At 32.3% G+C, this 19,688-nt stretch overlaps 1 protein-coding gene across 1 annotated transcript; it reads left to right on the forward strand.

Annotated features, from left to right (window-relative positions):
* The first annotated feature begins 408 nt into the window (after nt 1-408).
* LOC122637860 (echinoderm microtubule-associated protein-like CG42247) lies at nt 409-18,638 on the forward strand. Its single transcript, XM_043830338.1, has 19 exons — nt 409-553; nt 632-675; nt 5,882-6,033; nt 6,183-6,281; nt 6,365-7,142; nt 7,554-7,731; nt 13,304-13,543; nt 13,915-14,031; nt 15,025-15,256; nt 15,363-15,658; nt 15,750-15,914; nt 15,994-16,089; nt 16,164-16,301; nt 16,383-16,643; nt 16,732-16,989; nt 17,069-17,231; nt 17,316-17,498; nt 17,582-17,677; nt 17,998-18,638. The coding sequence occupies exons 5-19, from the start codon at nt 6,424-6,426 to the stop codon at nt 18,264-18,266; spliced, it is 3,411 nt and encodes a 1,136-aa protein (XP_043686273.1). The 5' UTR covers nt 409-553; nt 632-675; nt 5,882-6,033; nt 6,183-6,281; nt 6,365-6,423; the 3' UTR covers nt 18,267-18,638.
* The last annotated feature ends 1,050 nt before the right edge of the window (nt 18,639-19,688 follow it).

Consider the following 19,688-nt stretch of genomic DNA (forward strand, 5'->3'; position numbering starts at 1 on the left):
AATACATTTATATATGTATCTGCATATGCATGAATGAATATTCGCTGAGAACAATTCGAAAAGAATAACAAAAGAAAAGTATCTTGCAAGCAGTATTACCATAAATATATCTACATACCTGCATATATACGTACAACTAAATACTATTATAAATATTCGACGATAATAAAATACAAGAAGAAAAACAAGAAAAATATCTGGAAAAATGTTAAGAATAGAACAATATAAATACTAGGTGTTTAGGCACATACATATCTAAATACGTATACACGTATATTATTTATAAATATTCAAAGATAATAATTTAACGATATAAATATTCGACAAAGAATTTCGCAGTAATTGGAAGTCGCGTAGTATAGTAGTATAGTAGTGATAGTAGTCTAGAAGGTACGGTGGTGGCGTCTCTACGCACGCACGATGCGCCAGCGAAAGCGACCGCTCATTGACACGCCATTTACTTTTAGTGTGGGGAGAAAACGAATCAGAGGGAAAGAGGAATCCCACATATACGAAGTGAGCATCTCTTCGTGTCTCTCTCTCACGTCACAAAGTGTGTATATATCCATATATGTACATAAATACATAAAAAGTATACACGTACGTATACTATTTATCGTCATGTGAACAGGAACATGAAGCTGACGGAGGAGTGGGGAGGGGAGAGGGAGTGAGGTAAACACATCGAACGCGATACTTAGCGTACAAACAACTAGAAGCACCTCTATAGGAAGATGCGATGTTGTGTGTGAGAGAGCGAGAGGGAAGGAGAGAGAGAGAGAGAGAGAGAGAGAGAGAAAGAGAAGTAGAAGGAGGAGGAAACCGCGTGGTAGCCAGAAGGCAACTTTCACAGGAACCTTCCTTTTTTACGACTAAAATGAGGAAGAGCGTAACAGAGGGACAGAGAGAAAAAAACACTTTCGAAAGGTTAGCCAGCGGCCTCCTTCAAAAACCGGGACGCTATTCGGACATTGTCCAGGGCTTTCCTCGTATCACACATAGATACGTACGTATAAACATATATATCGCTCGGATGTGTACGTATATATTTATTGTACATATGTATATCGTCCACGTTCTGAATGAGAAAGCGCGCAGATGATTTTTTTCTCCTTTTTCTTTTTTTTTCCTCTCTCTTTACACATACGCGATGTCGAAAGAAGATATAAAGAATAAGATGATGTTCTATAGTTAGTTGGATGTATACACTTTTTGCTAACTATCGTGATTATCGTGTCAATTATCGTTGTGATTATTTTTATACGACAAATAATTCTAATCTAATCATACGAAATTTTTATAACGATTTGTTATTTTGCTTAATAATTTCAGAATCGAGATTTGTCATAACCTCGAAATATGTGTACTTATGTATGTAGGTTGGAGAACGATCGAACGATATCGTCTTTTGTCTATCTTTTAACTCGTGGATAGAAGTTTCGAGAAGAGGAAGATTTCTTCGTAGCAAAAGTTTCTCACGACTGCAAGCAACTAGGCAGTTGCTTGCTTGCTTGCTTGCCGTAGCGTTACGACTCTTTTGCCTTCTTCTACCTTCGCTGCTCCACTATATGGTATAATGACTCGCTTTTACCTTATTTTGTAAGTTCCACGCTTTAGTGTGTTCGTAAGACCACGTAATGTGTGATTACAAAAGATATATGTACGATCGTATTCATCTTTTTCTATCTCTCAATCTTCTCTATCTCTCTCTTCCTTTCTCTCTCTCTTTCTTTCTCTTTTCGTAAATGTGTCCTTTATATTTAGAAAAAGGTAGATGGCGTGAAATGAAATTAATATAAATGATATTTAAATGTTTAATGGATGAATTAATAAAGCGTTTGCTCATGGAAATTGTTAAGTAAACATTTGGGAATTGCCGTGTCTTGTTATTACAATATTTGTTCACTTCTGTCGCGTGAAATAATATTTACATAGTATATATATATATACACACACATATATCGCATTTAAGCTACGATCGAACGTTGTATTACGTTCGTAGTAAAAATACAGGTTCCACAGGTTAGATTTTCAACTGACTTCCGTACTCTTATACACTTTTCTACTACTATATATATACTATTATATATGTATATATATATATATACACACATACATGAAGTGCACAATCGGACAAATAAATGACTGTCTCTATATGTCTGTATATGTGTATATACACGTATGTGGATATATATGTGTTACGCACACGCATTATATATTTTAGGATGTATGTGTCTGTATGTGTGTGTATATTTATATGTTTGTATATATATACCTGTGTGGCTATATCCAGTTAGAATGTTGCTGCCTGGCCTTTACGCTGACCCATGCTTTCACTCGGTAGCATCTTGCCATGGCGCGTCTCCACCATCGTGGTCTCTCACCTACTTACTTTGAACATCGTGACGTAATTGACGAAAAATAAAGCGCATTGCGGAGCAGGAAAATGGATTTATTCGCGAACGACACGCATTTCTATTCCTATTCGTAATCGCATGATTGAATCTGTTTCGTTTTCGGAATATTCCAAAAATCAATCGATTTTTATCACTATATACGTGTACTTATAACTTAATTTATAATTTATTAAGAAAATGAACACATGTCATTGTTTCCATATATATACGCTGTTTTACAATTCTAACGTGTAACTAAGTTCATATCTTATCGACAGTCAAATTATTATTTTTATATGTTCGTAATCGTGACAATAATTTGATTTGTTAAAAAAATTTTTTTTTTAACGAAATAATGAATTTTTAAAACGAATACTTCCGTTTAAAAAGTGAAATTCTTTCACTTCGTTTAATTCTAATGCGTATCATAGTTTATTACGAAATAATGCCATCTTACTGTTTTAAATTATCATGAAAATAATTAGAAAATTTTTGTACGTATAACGTCATCTATATTACAAATATATAATCGGTTTTATCGTTTAAATGTTAAATTGGATATACGAACCGTTTTACCAGCTTATGATAAGAAAAATTCTACAATGGTAAGTATCTCGAAAAATCTGTTTTATCTACCTGTCCGATTTGATAGAGTTGCATTAATTTGCAATTTTTCACACTAGGAGATGTAGTATACTCTCCTTTATTCGTTCAGTGACATCGTTACGGAGATTTTTCTTTTTCCAAAATATGAAATGTACATTAATTTAAATAAACATTACAATATTAAGTTTAATTATAAGTTTATTTAATAATACGATTATTATTGTGATAATGTGTAGTTTGAGTAACAGTTTTTAGAACGCCTTGAACAATAATGAAAATGAAAACGAGACAATCGAATTTAAATGGTAACAAGTTCGTATAGATTCGAATTTCATAGTCCTATAATAGATTAGTTATACAAAGCTTTAATTCTAATTAATGAAATTAATTATGCATTGAAAAATTTTCTTATTAGAAATAAATACTAAGGATTATTATATTTATATTTTATCAAATTACAAAAAATAATATTAATAAACGTTTAACCTCTTAATAATAAGGAATTGCGTTTGTGTAAGAAAAATTAGTGATGGAAAGTTGTATCGGTGAAAAAACTTAACAGAGAATAAATTATGAAAATTTTCTAATTTTTCGAATAAATATTCTTCCAAGTATACGTTAGAAATCAGGAACTGTATTAAACAAAAGAGAAATTGATGAGATAAATAATATTGGTGATAAAATTTAGAGAACGACAATTGACATATATACACTTTATTATTATTAAAACGATTATATCTATGTTCAAAATAAATATTTAATTGGGTCAGATATATTTTAAATACATCACATATTCACTAAATTTTTTGTAAATTATACGAATATAAAGTAAAGTAAAATGAAGTAAAGTGAACTGAACGTAAAGAAATGGGACGTGTTATTCATGACCGATCAATACATCTTTTTTAATCTTATAACAAAATACCATTTATACCGTTTTTTTCAACTCTACTGAGATTTCTAGATAAACCCGATATAAGTAGTATACTTCGAAGGGGTTATAGTTAAGTGGTAGAAGAACGAATCTGATCAGCCCGTTCTGGATGTCTGACACGCAAGGCAGGTGTTCACTTCTGTGAGAAGGAAGGTAAAATGACCCGCAGTATGTATAATAAATCTCCGATTGTGAAGTTTCGATTGGCGAAAAAAAAGAAAGAAAGAAAAAAGAATTACTTTCTTCATTTTTCACGTACATAAATATTATTCCATGATTCAATAAGTCGAACAATCGTATTTTTCCTCAATCTCTAAGAATATAATTTCATCATTTCAAAGATATTTCACGACCAGAAATATCTGAAATTTATTACGACTCGATATGTATTTTTTATTATTTTTGTTACTATATACTGAAAGAGACATATCATATTATTAATAACTATCAATTATCTTTTTTATTATTATCACATAAATGTTAACTTGTCGGTCAAACGACAAGTTTATCGTACAATTCTTAAGCAAATTTCCATCGATCGATAACTCTTTACTTGAGTAGAAGTGAGAGAGAAGTAGTGAGTGAGTAATTTATACCCTTACTACTAAATCTAAATACCCTTTAAACTCGAAACATTAACAGAATAGATACCAAAAGATCACACTTCTTTCATACAATAATTTTTAAAATATGAGATCAAAATTATACAACTCGAACATTTATTAATTTTGTTACTTTTAAAAGATTTTTACTACAAAATTGATGCAAGTTTATATATATATACATATATATATATATATATATATATATATATTATGTAAAATAATTTTAAGTATATCTAAGATAATTTTTGATAAAATTTAGATCTCTAAATTTTTTCAAATCGAAATTATGCAACAAGTTCATTACTAATTCATTTTTTCCCTTTTTTTAAGGAAATTTTTATCAAAAAATTTATATATACATATAAACACCATAAAGATACACGCACGTAAGAGCACGCACATACACACATATATACACTCACACAAATATGAAGAAACGAAAAGGGGAAAGGGCGATCACCGGTCAGCGCAGGAGAATCGCGAAGGCAACGACGCGGCGAAAGCAGAGAACACGGACTCTCCTCGGGGCGACGCACTTCGAGTCGAGACGCCACCGTCGAAGGACGCATGAATATGTATACCTTCGTATCGTTATCCGCTATTATTTTGCATTCGAATGAATTAACAACTACGAAGGATGTTCGCACACGATTCACGTTTATACGTTGACTTCTTAAGAATTATAAGTTTTTTTTTTTTGATAATTATTATTTTTTCCATTATCCTTTCTTTTATATTTATTTAAAAAAATACAAGAGTGCGCGTCCACGGGATGTAGTGAATTTCGTGCGAAAGATTATAAAGGTCATTGACCTCGGCTACGAGTGACCTACGTTGCGTACAATTTTAATGATGATATTAACGATCAACTTCGTCATCTTTTTTTACTATTATTATTATTATTACTATTATTTTTGTTGTTGTTGCGTTGTTGTTAATTATTATTATTGTTATTCTTTTTCGTTCGTTTGTTCGTTTGTTTATAATCGTCAGTGTTCGTTCGAATGATACGTTTCTACATTTTTAAATAATCTGTTGTAAAGTGAAATAATCTATACATGTTTATGTGACGATAAGGTGTATGTAATAATTAGGACGTTAATATATATCAAGTGTGTGAAAACTCTATGTTAAACTCTAATTTTGAAATTTTTATATCTTTTGATTTTATATCGAAATTTTCTAATGAATTTCCAATACGATTCTGCCTTTTTTCTTGAATTGATGTATAAATTGGTAATATATAAACGTTATTTGTTAATAATATTTCCAAAAGGAAGAAAGATAATTTAAAGAAAAGAAATGTATATAAGCTAATGTCCTTGTACTTATGATCGCAGCTTGTAATCAGTCGAGTTCGCGTGTCAACTTCAGCTCCGAGCGATACAAGGAAATAGTCAAGGAAGTAGGAGCCGGTCGAAGGGTAGAAAAGGGTGAAAACTAAGAACGCGTTAAAGTACAACGGTGTAGTTGTACCTAAGTTTAAAGTCAGGTAAGAAATGACAATTAATTAATTTCTATAATTAAAACATTATTTATCTGGTAAATATTGTGAAGATTTAAAAAAAAAAATATAGACACATCTGTATAATTATAAACATGTATAAATGGAGATGAGCACTATTATTCCTAATTTATTAGATATTGAGTTGAAAGGTTGGCTTGAGATCCTCGACGGGTTAATAATCTGAAGTTGTCCAGAAAGTGAAAGAACATTCAGATTCAAATTCCATTTCAAAGGTCTAACAATTGTTTTTATAAAATTTAATTATATATATATATATATATATATATATAATTAACAGATTTTTTACAATTTGAAGGAACTCCAGGAAATCAAGTGAGAAGAAAACATCTGTTAGATTGTATCAAAAGAAACGGGATGAGAAAGGAAGAACAACAGGAGACGGTGAGTTTCGATGAATCAGTAGTGATATCAGTAGCGGCACCTGCCGGTGCAAGTGGATCACCGACGACGACGACGACGACAACAACGACGACGACGACGTCGACGGCGGCAACGGTGGCAGCGGCGACGACGACGACGATGACGACGATGACGACGAAGACGATGTCGTCGCCGAAGATGCCGGATGGAGGCGCTTGCAGCGACGAGGACGAAGTCGAAGGAGGAGGTGGAGGTGTTATAGGAGGTGGTATAGGAAGTGGTAGCAAAATGGGGAATGAGGATGAAGTGGAGGAGATAGAGGGGATGTTAGAAGAGGAGGAAGAGGAGGATGAAGAGGTAGAGGAGGAGGAAGAGGAGGATGAGGAAAGTGAAAGAGGTGAGGAGGAGGAAGAGGAAAGAGTAAAGCAGCAGGAGAACGGCAATGGGAAGGGTGGAGATTTCACGGCGCAGAAGACGGCTGGCGTTGGTGGTCTTTCGTTAGGCGAAAGTGGGGGTGGAGGCGGCATGGGTGGCTTCTGGAGGCAAAGCAGACCCTCCAGTCCCCGCATGCCGCCTCCGGAGCAGCGGGAGCAGAGGCCAAAGAGCCGACACGATCCGGCCTTAGCGAGATACAACAATCTCGGTTATTGGAGAGCTAGACGGGTTACTTTTTACAAAAATGGCGATCCCTATTTTCCTGGGGTTGAATTCAGGTACGTGTTATTTTATTTTTGTTTCCGTTTTGTCTGTTTTTTTTTCTTCTGTTATACTTTGTCTCATCTAATTGTCTATCTCCCTCTGTATCTATATGTGATTTTTTCTACTATTTACTTACGTGAAGATTCGACTGTGAGCCGCAGGTGGCGCATTCACCTCTGCGACCTTGAGTCACATGTATGAATGAATCCCTCTGCCTGACATTCCAAGGATACACACCTGTGTACTCTTCAGTACCTGATGGTACTCTCCAGTTCCTGTTTACTGGTCCAAAATTGATTTCCAATATCTCGTCTAATCCATTATATCCCTTTGAAATCTTATCTTTTATTCAATGTTCAAAAGCGATGTAACAAATTTCATTCGATAATGATCATTTAATATGCAATGATCCATTTAAATCGTAGGTTCAAACCAAGGCGCGATATCGGATCATTGGAAGCCCTGTTGGACAGATTATCTCTCCGTTTGGATTTACCTAGAGGAGCTCGTTACATATTTTCGATGGATGGCGATCGGAAAGTTAATTTAGATGAATTAGAAGATGGCGCTTCTTACGTCGTGTCAAGCTATAAAACGTTCAAGGTCAGTCAATGTTACACAATTTTTCCACCATCAAACATTTTTTCAACTATTTCACGCAGAAACATATGTATACCTCGCTTGATAATATTAAGCGTTTTGGGTGTGGTTCTTTGATTCGACGAGATTTCTTTTTAAAAATAAATTTTAACTCACGCGCGTTCGTGCGTAAAATACATGAAAAAAGAAAACCTTATGGCCTGTTCTTTTTCTTTTCATTCGCCTGCAAAAAATGGATCGTTATTGTAATACTTAAACGCAACGCAAGAGAAAGAAAGAGAGAAATCCCAAATACGCAAGATCGCGTGTATACAAATTATATTGGATATAATCGTGATTCAGACAATGACCTCGGGAAAGGGGCGATACAGTTATTTGGACGATAAGAAAGGGCCCATATGGTCGAGCCTTTGGCTGAGAGGAGATTCGGTTATAAGATGAAAATGAAATATTCATCGTTATTAAAACAAAATCGGACATGTATCGTTTGAATATTCATGAACCTTGTTATATGAGCATGGTGTGTGCGTAATCGTTGCTAGAAACACGTTATCATAATCTTTATTTAACACTCTGTACACATATATGCATATATATGTATGTATGTATGTATGTACGTATGTATATATAGATATGTATATATGTATGTATGCATGTATGCATGTATGTATGCATGTATGTATGTATGTATGTAGGACTTAACGATCAATCTGCAGGTTTAATAAAATGAATAAATAAGAAAGAACGTAATTTATTCGTTATACGTTTAACCCTAATCGAATTAGAGCAAATTATAATTCAAGACTTTTTAAAATTTCGCTCTTTATCTATCTATCTATCTATCTGTCAATAACTATTAAATAGCATTCGTTATGTTTACATGGGCGTGAAAGGGAATGATTTAGTTAAGGATGGGTAGTCTATCCTATTTCCTAAGCTTTTTAAGGTGTGACTAGGACATGCTCGATTGTATATCGTAGATCGTTACTGTTTCTCTCAACCTAGAGTCCAAATGTATATATATGATCTAACAATTCGATCAACGTAAATGTAAGACTCTCTCTCTCTCTTTCTTTCTCGTGTATGTGTGTGTGTGTCAGGTCAAACCTTAATCCGCTAAAGTGGCCCGCAAAAAGAAAGCTTTATGCAAGGATTGTCCAATCCTTTTCAACGTCGGCTTTGCATGCCGATTGCTTTCGTTCGAATAAGTCGATGAGATTAGATGTTTGTTAAAAGATCCATAACTCTGTATATGTGGTATTGCAGGGTGAGAAAAAATTTTTTTTCTGTTTCTTCTTCCATAACCTTGCGACCCATATATTTTCTTTCTCATAAAACTGCCACACCAAGATTTCCATAATGTATCCTTAACCAACTTTCTGTTTATCCGAGTCCAACCAATAACCACGTAGAACTGAATGTGTGTGTGTATGTGTGCGCAATTAGGGTAAAACGGAGAAAATTAGGTTAATCGTCTTATCGTGTTTATCATGATTATAAGAAAATATCAATCTAACAAGTAGATCACCAATACTAATCTAAGTAGATATATTTACTTCGAATTGGACAGACATTACCTATATTTATTAGCGCGAAGAAGAATTGATCGTTAAGAAGGTGATTTATGCTGAATCAGAAACGACCCTTATCCCCCAATCAAAAGTTAGGGTGTGTTTTTAATTAATTATCCCGGTGAATAAGAACTCTAACAAGTTCTACGATCGATCTTTCAACTGTAATATACGTATATCTATCTTTATCAAAAATATTATCGACGTATTTTATTATAAAAATATTTCATAATCTTTAGGTTAATATTAAATAGAACTACCTAAAAACGATAGGAATCACAATAATGCTAGATATATAGTTAAGACATTTCATACTATGTACAATGTTCACCTGAACGTATATCTAATGATAACTTATTAAATGCACGTGGTAAAATGAAAGATCTCATAGTTAAACGTAGGAAGTAAATCTGTGTCGAAGAAGTAGGGATTGAAGTTATATACTTACTAGTATGTACTAGGGGTCGTAAGGTGGGTTGTAATCTCCCGACAGTGGAGGAATCGGAAGGAGAAAGTGTATATGATTGGTTAAGAGCTTACGAACTTGCGCAGTAAGTCTCTTTTTCTGTTCCACCTTCTTTCCTTTGACCCTTCCTTCGTACTCTTGTAATCGCTGGGGTAATATCCCAATATAAGCGGTCATTGTGTGGTCTTTTATCCTTTAATAGGAACATTATATTGAATATTTCATTAGAATCATACAAAATTGATCAACAGATATAAATATATAGAACAAAAAAAATTAATCGGTAAGATCAATCAATAAAATCAATTAAAACTATATTTTTGAAAAAAAAAAAACACGAATAATTAATTATCAGATTAGAATTATTACAAATTGATCATTACAAATCTATGCATCCAGGAAAATCGATCAATAAAATCAATTCGAATTATATTTAAAAAAGAACTAATACTGATAACTAATTATTAAATTAGAATGATAGAATATTGATCATTATAAATCTATAGATTCTAATAAATAGATCAATAAAATCAATCAAAATTATATTTACATACTCGTATTTCGTTCTTTCTCTCTTTTACTTCTTTTTCTCTGTCTCTCTCTTTCTTTTTTAAAAATCAATTTTGTTGTTATTATTATTTTTATTATTATTATTACTATTGTTGTAATTATTATCATTAATGATTAATAATAAAACAATTTTTTTATTTTCTCTTTTTTCTTTCAAGGAAAAAGGAACTTCTAAGAAGTAGGTAACTGAGGTTCTTGAGTAGGGTAGGAGAGAACGGTATCTCATTGACCGTTGGTCAACGCAAGGGATCAATACGTAGGAGGCACTTCGCCTGTTACTGTACTACGATCGGATTTAACTATTCTTCTATTCTTTTAATGTCTATCGACTTAATTTCAATTTCTGTATATATACATACTATCATTTATTTTATAATAATATTTTTATGAATATACGTACATTTCTATATATACGATATAGATATATGATATATATATTTATATAATTATGTATTTAGGATTTAACTGCGTTATATAAAGAGCAGGTTAAAAGTTTTTAGGTGGACCAATAGTTCCTAAGTTATTTTAAAAATCAATTACTCTTTATCCAGAGTTTTTAGCTTTACTTTCTTTTTCATATTGTAAAATTACAAGTCTAACTTGTAAGTCTAATTATAAGTCTAATAAATCTCGATTAGGAGTAATTAATTTTTAAAATCAACTAAGAACTTTTGACCCACTTAAAACTTTTTGGTCTATTCTGTACTTGATCGCGGTAGATTCAACATTGACTTGAAATCGTTACATATCCGGCGTTGATGTCTCCGGAAAATGATACACTATATTTTTTCGTTAATGTCACTATGATCCTTGCAACATTGACAAGATTGAAAATATTAAATATATATTTAACTTCAATAATTTTATTATATTTTTTTAGTATAAAAAAAAATTTATAATATTTTCTATAATTTATTCATATGTACCTTAATATTCATACATAATATTACACGTTCACTTTTTTCTTGGTACACACATACGTATATTCGTTTTCTTCCCAATTTCCTAAAACATAAATCTATGGAAGAGTTTCTCGTTAGAACATTATTACATATCCATTTAATCCTATAGCGCATGCGTCATTATGCGACAAAATATAGCATGACCGTTTTATTGTAATTATGTGTGTTGCAACATACACACACATACACAGACCCATTTCAAAAGTAAGAAGAACTGCGGCACATTTTAGATATTCAATTTATTCACAAGTGAATAGTTGTTATTTGTTCCTGAAAAGACTAATTAAAATAAAAAGGAATTAACATATTTCATGAACAAAATATTTAAATGAACAAAATATTATTTCAAAGAATAATCAAATAAAATAAAAATCTGATATAATCTTGACTAAAAAGAAAAGAAAAAGGAAACCATATTAATTCATCATAAATTCTTCATATCAAATATATCTGAATATCTGTGTGTGTGTGTGTGTGTACACACACACACACACACACACACACATATAATTAGTTATAATAATTCTCTATCTAATCGATATAAAAATAAAATTTTAATTGGGGACACAAGAAATATGTATGTACACTATAGTACATGTATATGTCTACTGCGTTAGCGATTAATAGATGGACTCGAGGACGAAAAATATTGATATTACGAATTTGCATGTATCGTTCTCGTGGTATCGAACCTAATTCCAGTTGAAGCCACACCCGGAGAGGGTGGCTGCTTGGCCTTGAGCCAGTGACTTGGTATATAGCAAAATGGGGGGTAGGGAACGTTGCAGCTCCTACGACTTGGTTCTCCACCTTGATGGGGCCGTACACATCCGACACTTCCAGTCGTTCATCGAACACAGTTACGGCTACACCTTGTGACGAAAGAGAGAGATTTTTCTTAACTTTTTATCTATTTTATATATTTCGTACAAAATACCAAAGAGATCTTTTTTTTTTTTTTTTAACGACACAAGTCTAAACTGTTATTACAAATTTGATTTGATTGTTTTTGATCATCGTTTTTATTTCTTGAATTTTTATATTCAGACCACACGATTTTTTTTTCTTTTTTTTTTTTTTTTCAAATTTTCATGGCAACGTAAAAGGACAGAGATAAGAATCTAAATATCGTGCTAGTCACGAAAACGGGAAAGAACGAAGAAAAAAATAATAATAATAATAAATAAATCATGTAATCGTGATCGTGACAAATTGTATAGTGTAAAGTGTTTCGTAAAGTTGTCCACATAGAAAAAAATCATTCGGTGTACCTACCTTCTCGAAGAAATTATTCGTGATTTCATCATCATTGAGTCGGAAAGTTCCTCGTTGCGTTCCGATCTGGAGCCGGACTACGACCCCGACGACGAGGACGCGAACGATTCCTACAGCGATTCCGTTCGCGAATATCCTCTTGATTACTTCTGGACAAGCAGCACCAGTTTTGTCGTGTTGATGAGTAATTCTTTCGAAGTTATTTCGCTGCCGGCCGATATGCTGCAGGTGCTGACGATTCAATATTGATCTGATTAAAAAAAATTAAAAAAAAAAAAAATAGACGAAAAAAATATTATATTTTTAATTTAGTATATCATCAAAAAAGATATTATTGCACTATGTTGACTTTATAGATAAATAGATATATTAGATGAAATTTCATTTCATTGATCTAAACAAAAAAACGTTGTTATATTATATTAATACCATGGATATACATAGATACATATTTTAGATAATATATTTTTTATAATTTAGAGATATGAATACTAAAAAAAAGTATTACTGTGCTATGTTGAATTTATAAATAGATGCTTATGATTATTAGATAAAATTATGCATTAATTAGCAAAAAAAAATATGTTATTGCATTATGTATCGCGCTATATTATATCCAATACAATATACATTTATTGAGATAGAATTTTACAGGCTATAATTTAAAATATTTATTAATTTCTTCATTGGTAAATGTAATCATAGAATAATTAATGTCCATTATTTTAAAGCCGGCGAGCTATGGAAAGAAAAGTAATAACTGGTACACGACACCAACCAGTGGAGGTAGCAGAGGTGGAGTTAGTGGTAGCGGGACAGGAGGAACCGGAGGTTGGCAAAGTAGACCAGGAGCAGTAGCTAGTCTAAGTAGAAAGGCTTCGATCACCGAAGAAGCACCACCACCAGGAGGTGGTAAGCCTTCGTCAGGTCGTGTCATCCGAATTGTAAATAATCATGATCATACTGTTCAGGTGAGAAAGAAGGAGAAAGAAAGAGAAAGGAGTTTTATCAGTCTAATATATTTACGATGTTTCGTAACATATGAGACCCATTTCATCAGTGGACAAGAGATATTAAATCAATGAATAAAGTTTATATGAGCCTATTTAATCTTCTTTCTAAATTAGAGCCATTTAATCTAATCGAATCTATTTTTCTCGATGAGATATTAACAAGTTAATCTAGATTAGTAGTTCTACAGTAGTAGAAATGAGACACATTTTTATATGAAATTTTTCATTATTTTAGTATCTCCTGTTCATCGATAAAGTGAAGCCAACATGCTACGGAACACCTAATATCTACATATATAGACATGTATAAATATTTATGTATTTTCTAGTGCCGTGTTCTACTAAACCTTCGAACGTCTCAACCGTTCGAAGAAGTATTAGAGGATCTTGGCCAAGTTTTAAAAATGAATGGAGCTAAAAGGATGTTTACTGTTTCGGGTCAAGAGGTAAATCATTATTTATTTCTTGATGATTATGGTCGAATATGATAAGATGAGACACTTTGGCATATATGTATACATATACATATCTACGTACATCTAATCTATTTAGATTATTATCATTTATTGATCGATATATTCAAGTTAGACAAGAACGTAGATGAGACAAGAAAGTTTATTGACGAGTTATGCAAATGAGAAAGACAACACACATTGGCTCTCGACATCGTACTTATAAAATCAGCTTGAATAATGTTTCTCCACATAAATATGCATGTTGTATGTGGAAACCGGTCTAGGTACATCGGAATGAAATGTGACGATATATATTAGCAGAGTCGCTTTCTTGAAATCGTATCTATCGTTTAAATTATAATCTTCATTCCAAATGACACTTCTTAAAAACAACTTTATTTTGTCCTCTTATGTATATGTAATTGAATATTTTCTACATAGTTACTAAGAGTCTTATATTTGATCTATATTAAATTAATAATTGAATTTATAAGAAACGTTATTAAATAGATATTTTATTCAAAATTAATCTACACGTAATTAAATATAATATATTAAATAAATACTTTTACGAAGAGTTGTGTTAATAGATACGATATGGTTTGGATATCGTAATTATACTTTTCCAGTGAAATGTTAGAGGTTTATTTTCTATTTAGTTTTAGTCCATGAATATATAACACGGTTATAAGTTAAAAAGTTGATCAAGAAGTTGGATTAGATATGCTATGGAAAAAGGTCAGAGATTCATCTTTCCAGGTCACGATCATATATGAATTTCAAATTGACCAATTTTCTTCTACGAGAACAGTCGTTAGGTTAGTCTATACTCAATTGTGTATTACACATTGTTAAAACTTTATCTTGGAGCGTATATAGCAATGCAATTAATAAATTTATCATTGAACATCCAAGAGAGAAAAACAAAATAAGACAAGACAAAACAAAAATTAATCTCGATCATTTTGATATGTTAAAAAACAGGTAAGAAGTTTCTCGCAATTGAGAAACGAATTCGCCGATATAGATACATTTTATTTGGGCACTGGCTCTACTATGGGTATATCTGGTGCTATAACAGCCTCTCCAACTAGAAGATCAAGATCACGTGGACCACCTACAGTGGTGGAAGATCTTGGCCGTCAGAGACGAGCTCGAAGTAAAAGTAGACCTCGAGCACTCTACGCACCGGATTCTGAAGTTGTTCGAGTTAATGGTATAAAAAGAATTTTCAAGAAATTTTAATAAAGTATCGCTATAAAAAATTTTGTTTGATTTAATTATTGTATATTATATGAATAAATATTTTTTTTCTGATGCAGATTACAGTGTCGTAGAAGTTTTAAGAGACGAACCTGTTAGAGTAACTATCAGAGGTCTGAGAAGATCATTTTATCCGCCATCACGTTTGCCACCAGTTGATAATTCCCCGCCAGATAAAAAATTACAATTAGAATGGGTCTATGGTTATCGTGGTACAGATACCCGTAGAAATCTATGGGTGTTACCAAGTGGAGAATTATTGTATTATGTTGCTGCAGTTGCAGTTCTCTTTGATAGAGAAGAAAATGCACAAAGACATTATATTGGTCATACCGAGGATATTACTTGCATGGAAGTACGTTTATTATTGCGATAAAAAGATTTGTCTTGATTTCAACTACAACAATTAATACTTGAATTGATTCTGATATGATCATATTTTACAGATACATCCTAGTAGAGAACTCGTAGCATCTGGTCAAAGAGCTGGCAGGCATCGAAAAGCACAACCTCATGTTCGTATTTGGTCAACGGAAACTCTTCTAACTCTTTATGTTTTTGGAATGACCGAATTTCAAATAGGAGTATCAGCATTGGCTTTCTCTCAATTGGTATACGCATTATATATAAAATATATATATATAGAAAAAACACTATATTATATTAATTATCTATCAATTTTATTAATAGAATGGTGGTAGCTATGTACTTGCTGTTGATGCTGGAAGAGAAGCCATTCTCTCGGTATGGCAATGGCAATGGGGTCACTTATTGGGTAAAGTCGCGGTCAGTAAATCTTATCTAAATAAATAATATTTATCCCCAATAAATATTCTGATCCCAATTTTTTTTACTTATAGACTATGCAAGAAGATTTAACAGGTGCAGCTTTTCATCCATTGGACGATAATTTATTGATAACGCACGGACGTGGACATTTAACATTTTGGAATCGACGGAAAGACGGCTTTTTCGAACGGACTGATATTATTAAACCTGTAAGACAATTGTCACAATTTCTTACAAGCGTAACTAACTTTAGAATATTCACAATTGAAAATTCAATTATATTTTTCAAGCCATCGCGCACACATGTGACGAGTATTCAATTCGAACAAGACGGTGACGTTATCACGGCTGATAGTGATGGATTTATTACGGTATATTCGGTTGATGCAGACGGTGCTTATTTCGTTAGAATGGAATTTGAAGCTCATAACAAAGGGATCAGTTCTCTGGTAATGTTGTCCGAAGGTACCTTGCTGTCTGGTGGTGAAAAAGATCGCAAAATTGCGGCGTGGGACTCTCTACAAAATTACAAACGTATTACCGACACGAAAGTAAGCTTAATAAAATTAAATCATATACGCGAATAATACAGCTTTTAGTCCAAAGTAAAACTGTTTATATTTTGATATGTAAACGAAGTTACCGGAATCAGCCGGAGGAGTTCGTAGTATTTATCCTCAACGGCCAGGAAGAAACGATGGCAATATTTACGTTGGAACGACGAGAAATATTATATTGGAGGGATCTTTACAAAGAAGATTCAATCAAGTAGTTTTTGGTCATGGGAGACAATTATGGGGCCTTGCTGTGCATCCAGATGATGAAGTTTTTGCCACAGCAGGTCATGATAAAAATATTGCACTTTGGCGAAGACATAAATTGTTATGGACAACACAGGTAATATTGTTTATTACAACTGATATCAACAAATTTTTTCAATTACGATTGTCTCTTACGAAATCATGTATATTTTTAGGTTGGCTTTGAATGCATTTGCATAGCATTTCATCCTTTTGGTGTAGCTTTAGCTGCGGGTTCATCTGATGGACATTTGCTTGTCTTAGCAGCCGATACAGGTGCTGCTGTAGCAACTTTAAGAGTTTGTGGATCGCCTTTATCATGTATTGGATATAATCCAAGTATGATACTCTTTTACTGAATTATATTCTAACTTCAATACGATAATTTTTTTTTTGATATTTTATAATTGTTATTTTTCAAAGCCGCTGAAACCGTTGCGATGGGCTCACAAAATGGTAGTATATATCTCTTCCGAGTATCAAGGGACGGCTTTTCTTACAAAAAAAGTAACAAGATACGTGGAACACAACCTTTGGTACAACTCGATTGGAGTTCTGATAACAGATTTTTGCAAACGGTGACGCAGGACTATGATCTTGTTTTCTGTGAGTTATTTTTTCAACTTTAAATTATAACATTTTTTAATTATATAATATATATGTGTGTGTGCATCTGTGTTTATATATAGGGGATGTAAAAGCACTTTCATCTGAAAAAAGTCCATTAGTTATGAAAGATGTTAAATGGCATACACATAATTGTACAGTAGGATATATGGTCTCAGGTAATTATTTTTAACGTATCATCTCGATTATTTCTCTTTCTTCCTCTGCTTCTCTGTTCATATATAATACGGTGAATCAAAAGTTCTTAGATGATTTTATTCTTTTTCAAGACCTTTTAAACGAGATTATTAAGCCTTGTAATCTTACATGCTAGATATGTAGTTTACGATTTTAAAACAAACAATTAATCTAAAAATTTATAATATCATCTAAAAACTTTAAGATTACGTTTTGAAACCCACCCTGTATAACGAGAGAAATATACTACCCTTTTGTATAAGAATGATAAACTCTTTATTACTCTTTTAAATTTCAACAGGTATGTGGAATAATCGTTATTACCCATTGACAACGGTTCTCACCACGGCCTGTAGATCAGCAGCACACGACATGCTTGTGAGCGGAGACGCCGAAGGTTACTTAAGACTTTTTAGATATCCATGCACCAGCGCAAAAGCGGAATACGTCGAAGAGAAGGTTTACAGCTCGTTGGTAGCTTGTGCTAGATTTTTGTACAATGATCGAAATATCGTTACCGTTGGAGGAACCGATGCTGCCCTTATGCTTTGGGAATTAGTGGATGAATAAGAATATATATATATATAAATTATATATATATATATAAAAATTGTTAGAGTGAGATCACAGGAGACAGACGAATTCTAATATTTGAGGGATAGATCATTTTTGTTAACTTTTTTTTTAGATACTTCATCTTTTTTTTTTTTTTCTTTTTTTTTAATCACTTTCAATAAATGCATGTCCATTATCAGAACTTTAGATACCGAACTACTTAACGAACTTACAAACCACTTGACTCAGTGTTCAATCTTTTTCTATACCCATCGTTAAACACAAACAGAAACAGAATAAACAAAAATTTGCAGTAATGCAGTATAAATATTAATAATAATAATAATAATTAACATTTTCTTCGAGAATTATTGAATTAATGTATTGTCGTGACGAATTCTCTTTCTCCACATGAAGAATATTAGAGGAAAAAAAATAACAAAAACAAAGAACGTAACAAATATATATATACATACATACATACATATATATATATATATTTGTTATGTTATATATGTATATATTATAGATATATACATATACACATATACCTACATATATATAAATGTACCATTTTAGCCAAATATCTGCGCGTTAAAAAGCGCATTAGCGCACAGAAGAAGAGTCAGAGGGTGCTGGCGCCCAGACCTTCCCCCATACCCCTTTGCCCTCCAAAAGAAATGTTCTTAGAATTATTTAACACAAAGACGTTAGATATAATATTTAATATTAATAATAATAATAATAAAATAGTAATAGAAATAAAAGTAATAATAATAATAAATATGCACGCACATGCCCGTACGTACATTGCATGAAGATAATGTGTCGCCGCGCTCTTCGTACTCCGAAATTATTTCTAAAACACTTCTCTGTTATTCGTTACAGAGAGAAAGAAAGAGAGAGAAAAAGAGAAGGAATTTTATGAAGATTATATATCAGGAGAAAATTGTTGCTGGTCAACATGCGTTCTCCTCTTATCTTACCCCGCCCTCAAACCCCTTGAAGTCCCCTTATAAATTTTCACAAAAATAAAATAATACATATATATATATATATAACAAATTATTTAACAAAAAAAAAGAAAAGGAAAGAATAAATAAAAAACACGTCAATTTTTTCGCGTACGTATTATTATCGCTTGTAAGCATTGCTCGAAATCCTCACTGCCAAGGCATCGAATTTGAGATTTTATTAAGTTACTTATATATTGAAAGTGCTTGTGCTATGAGCCACACAATTATATATATATATATATATATATATATATATATATATATATATAATGTATAGTCGAAAGAAATATCAGGAAAAATATCTATACGATTTATGTAATAAAAAAGCAATTGTATTTGTGTAAACAAATATCATACACAATATGAGATAAATATTGATGAAGAAGTTCTATTCTCTGAAATGATCCGTGAAAAGAGAAGA

Source organism: Vespula pensylvanica, chromosome 2, assembly GCF_014466175.1.
Source record: "Vespula pensylvanica isolate Volc-1 chromosome 2, ASM1446617v1, whole genome shotgun sequence".
Lineage (NCBI taxonomy): Eukaryota > Metazoa > Arthropoda > Insecta > Hymenoptera > Vespidae > Vespula > Vespula pensylvanica.

Coding starts and splice junctions, on each gene's coding strand:
- LOC122637860 (XM_043830338.1), top strand. CDS start 6,424: ATGAGAAAGGAAGAACAACAGGAGACGGTGAGTTTCGATGAATCAGTA. Junction 13,544..13,914: donor ATCATGATCATACTGTTCAG/GTGAGAAAGAAG, acceptor TGTATTTTCTAG/TGCCGTGTTCTACTAAACCT. Junction 15,257..15,362: donor TGAAGTTGTTCGAGTTAATG/GTATAAAAAGAA, acceptor TTTCTGATGCAG/ATTACAGTGTCGTAGAAGTT.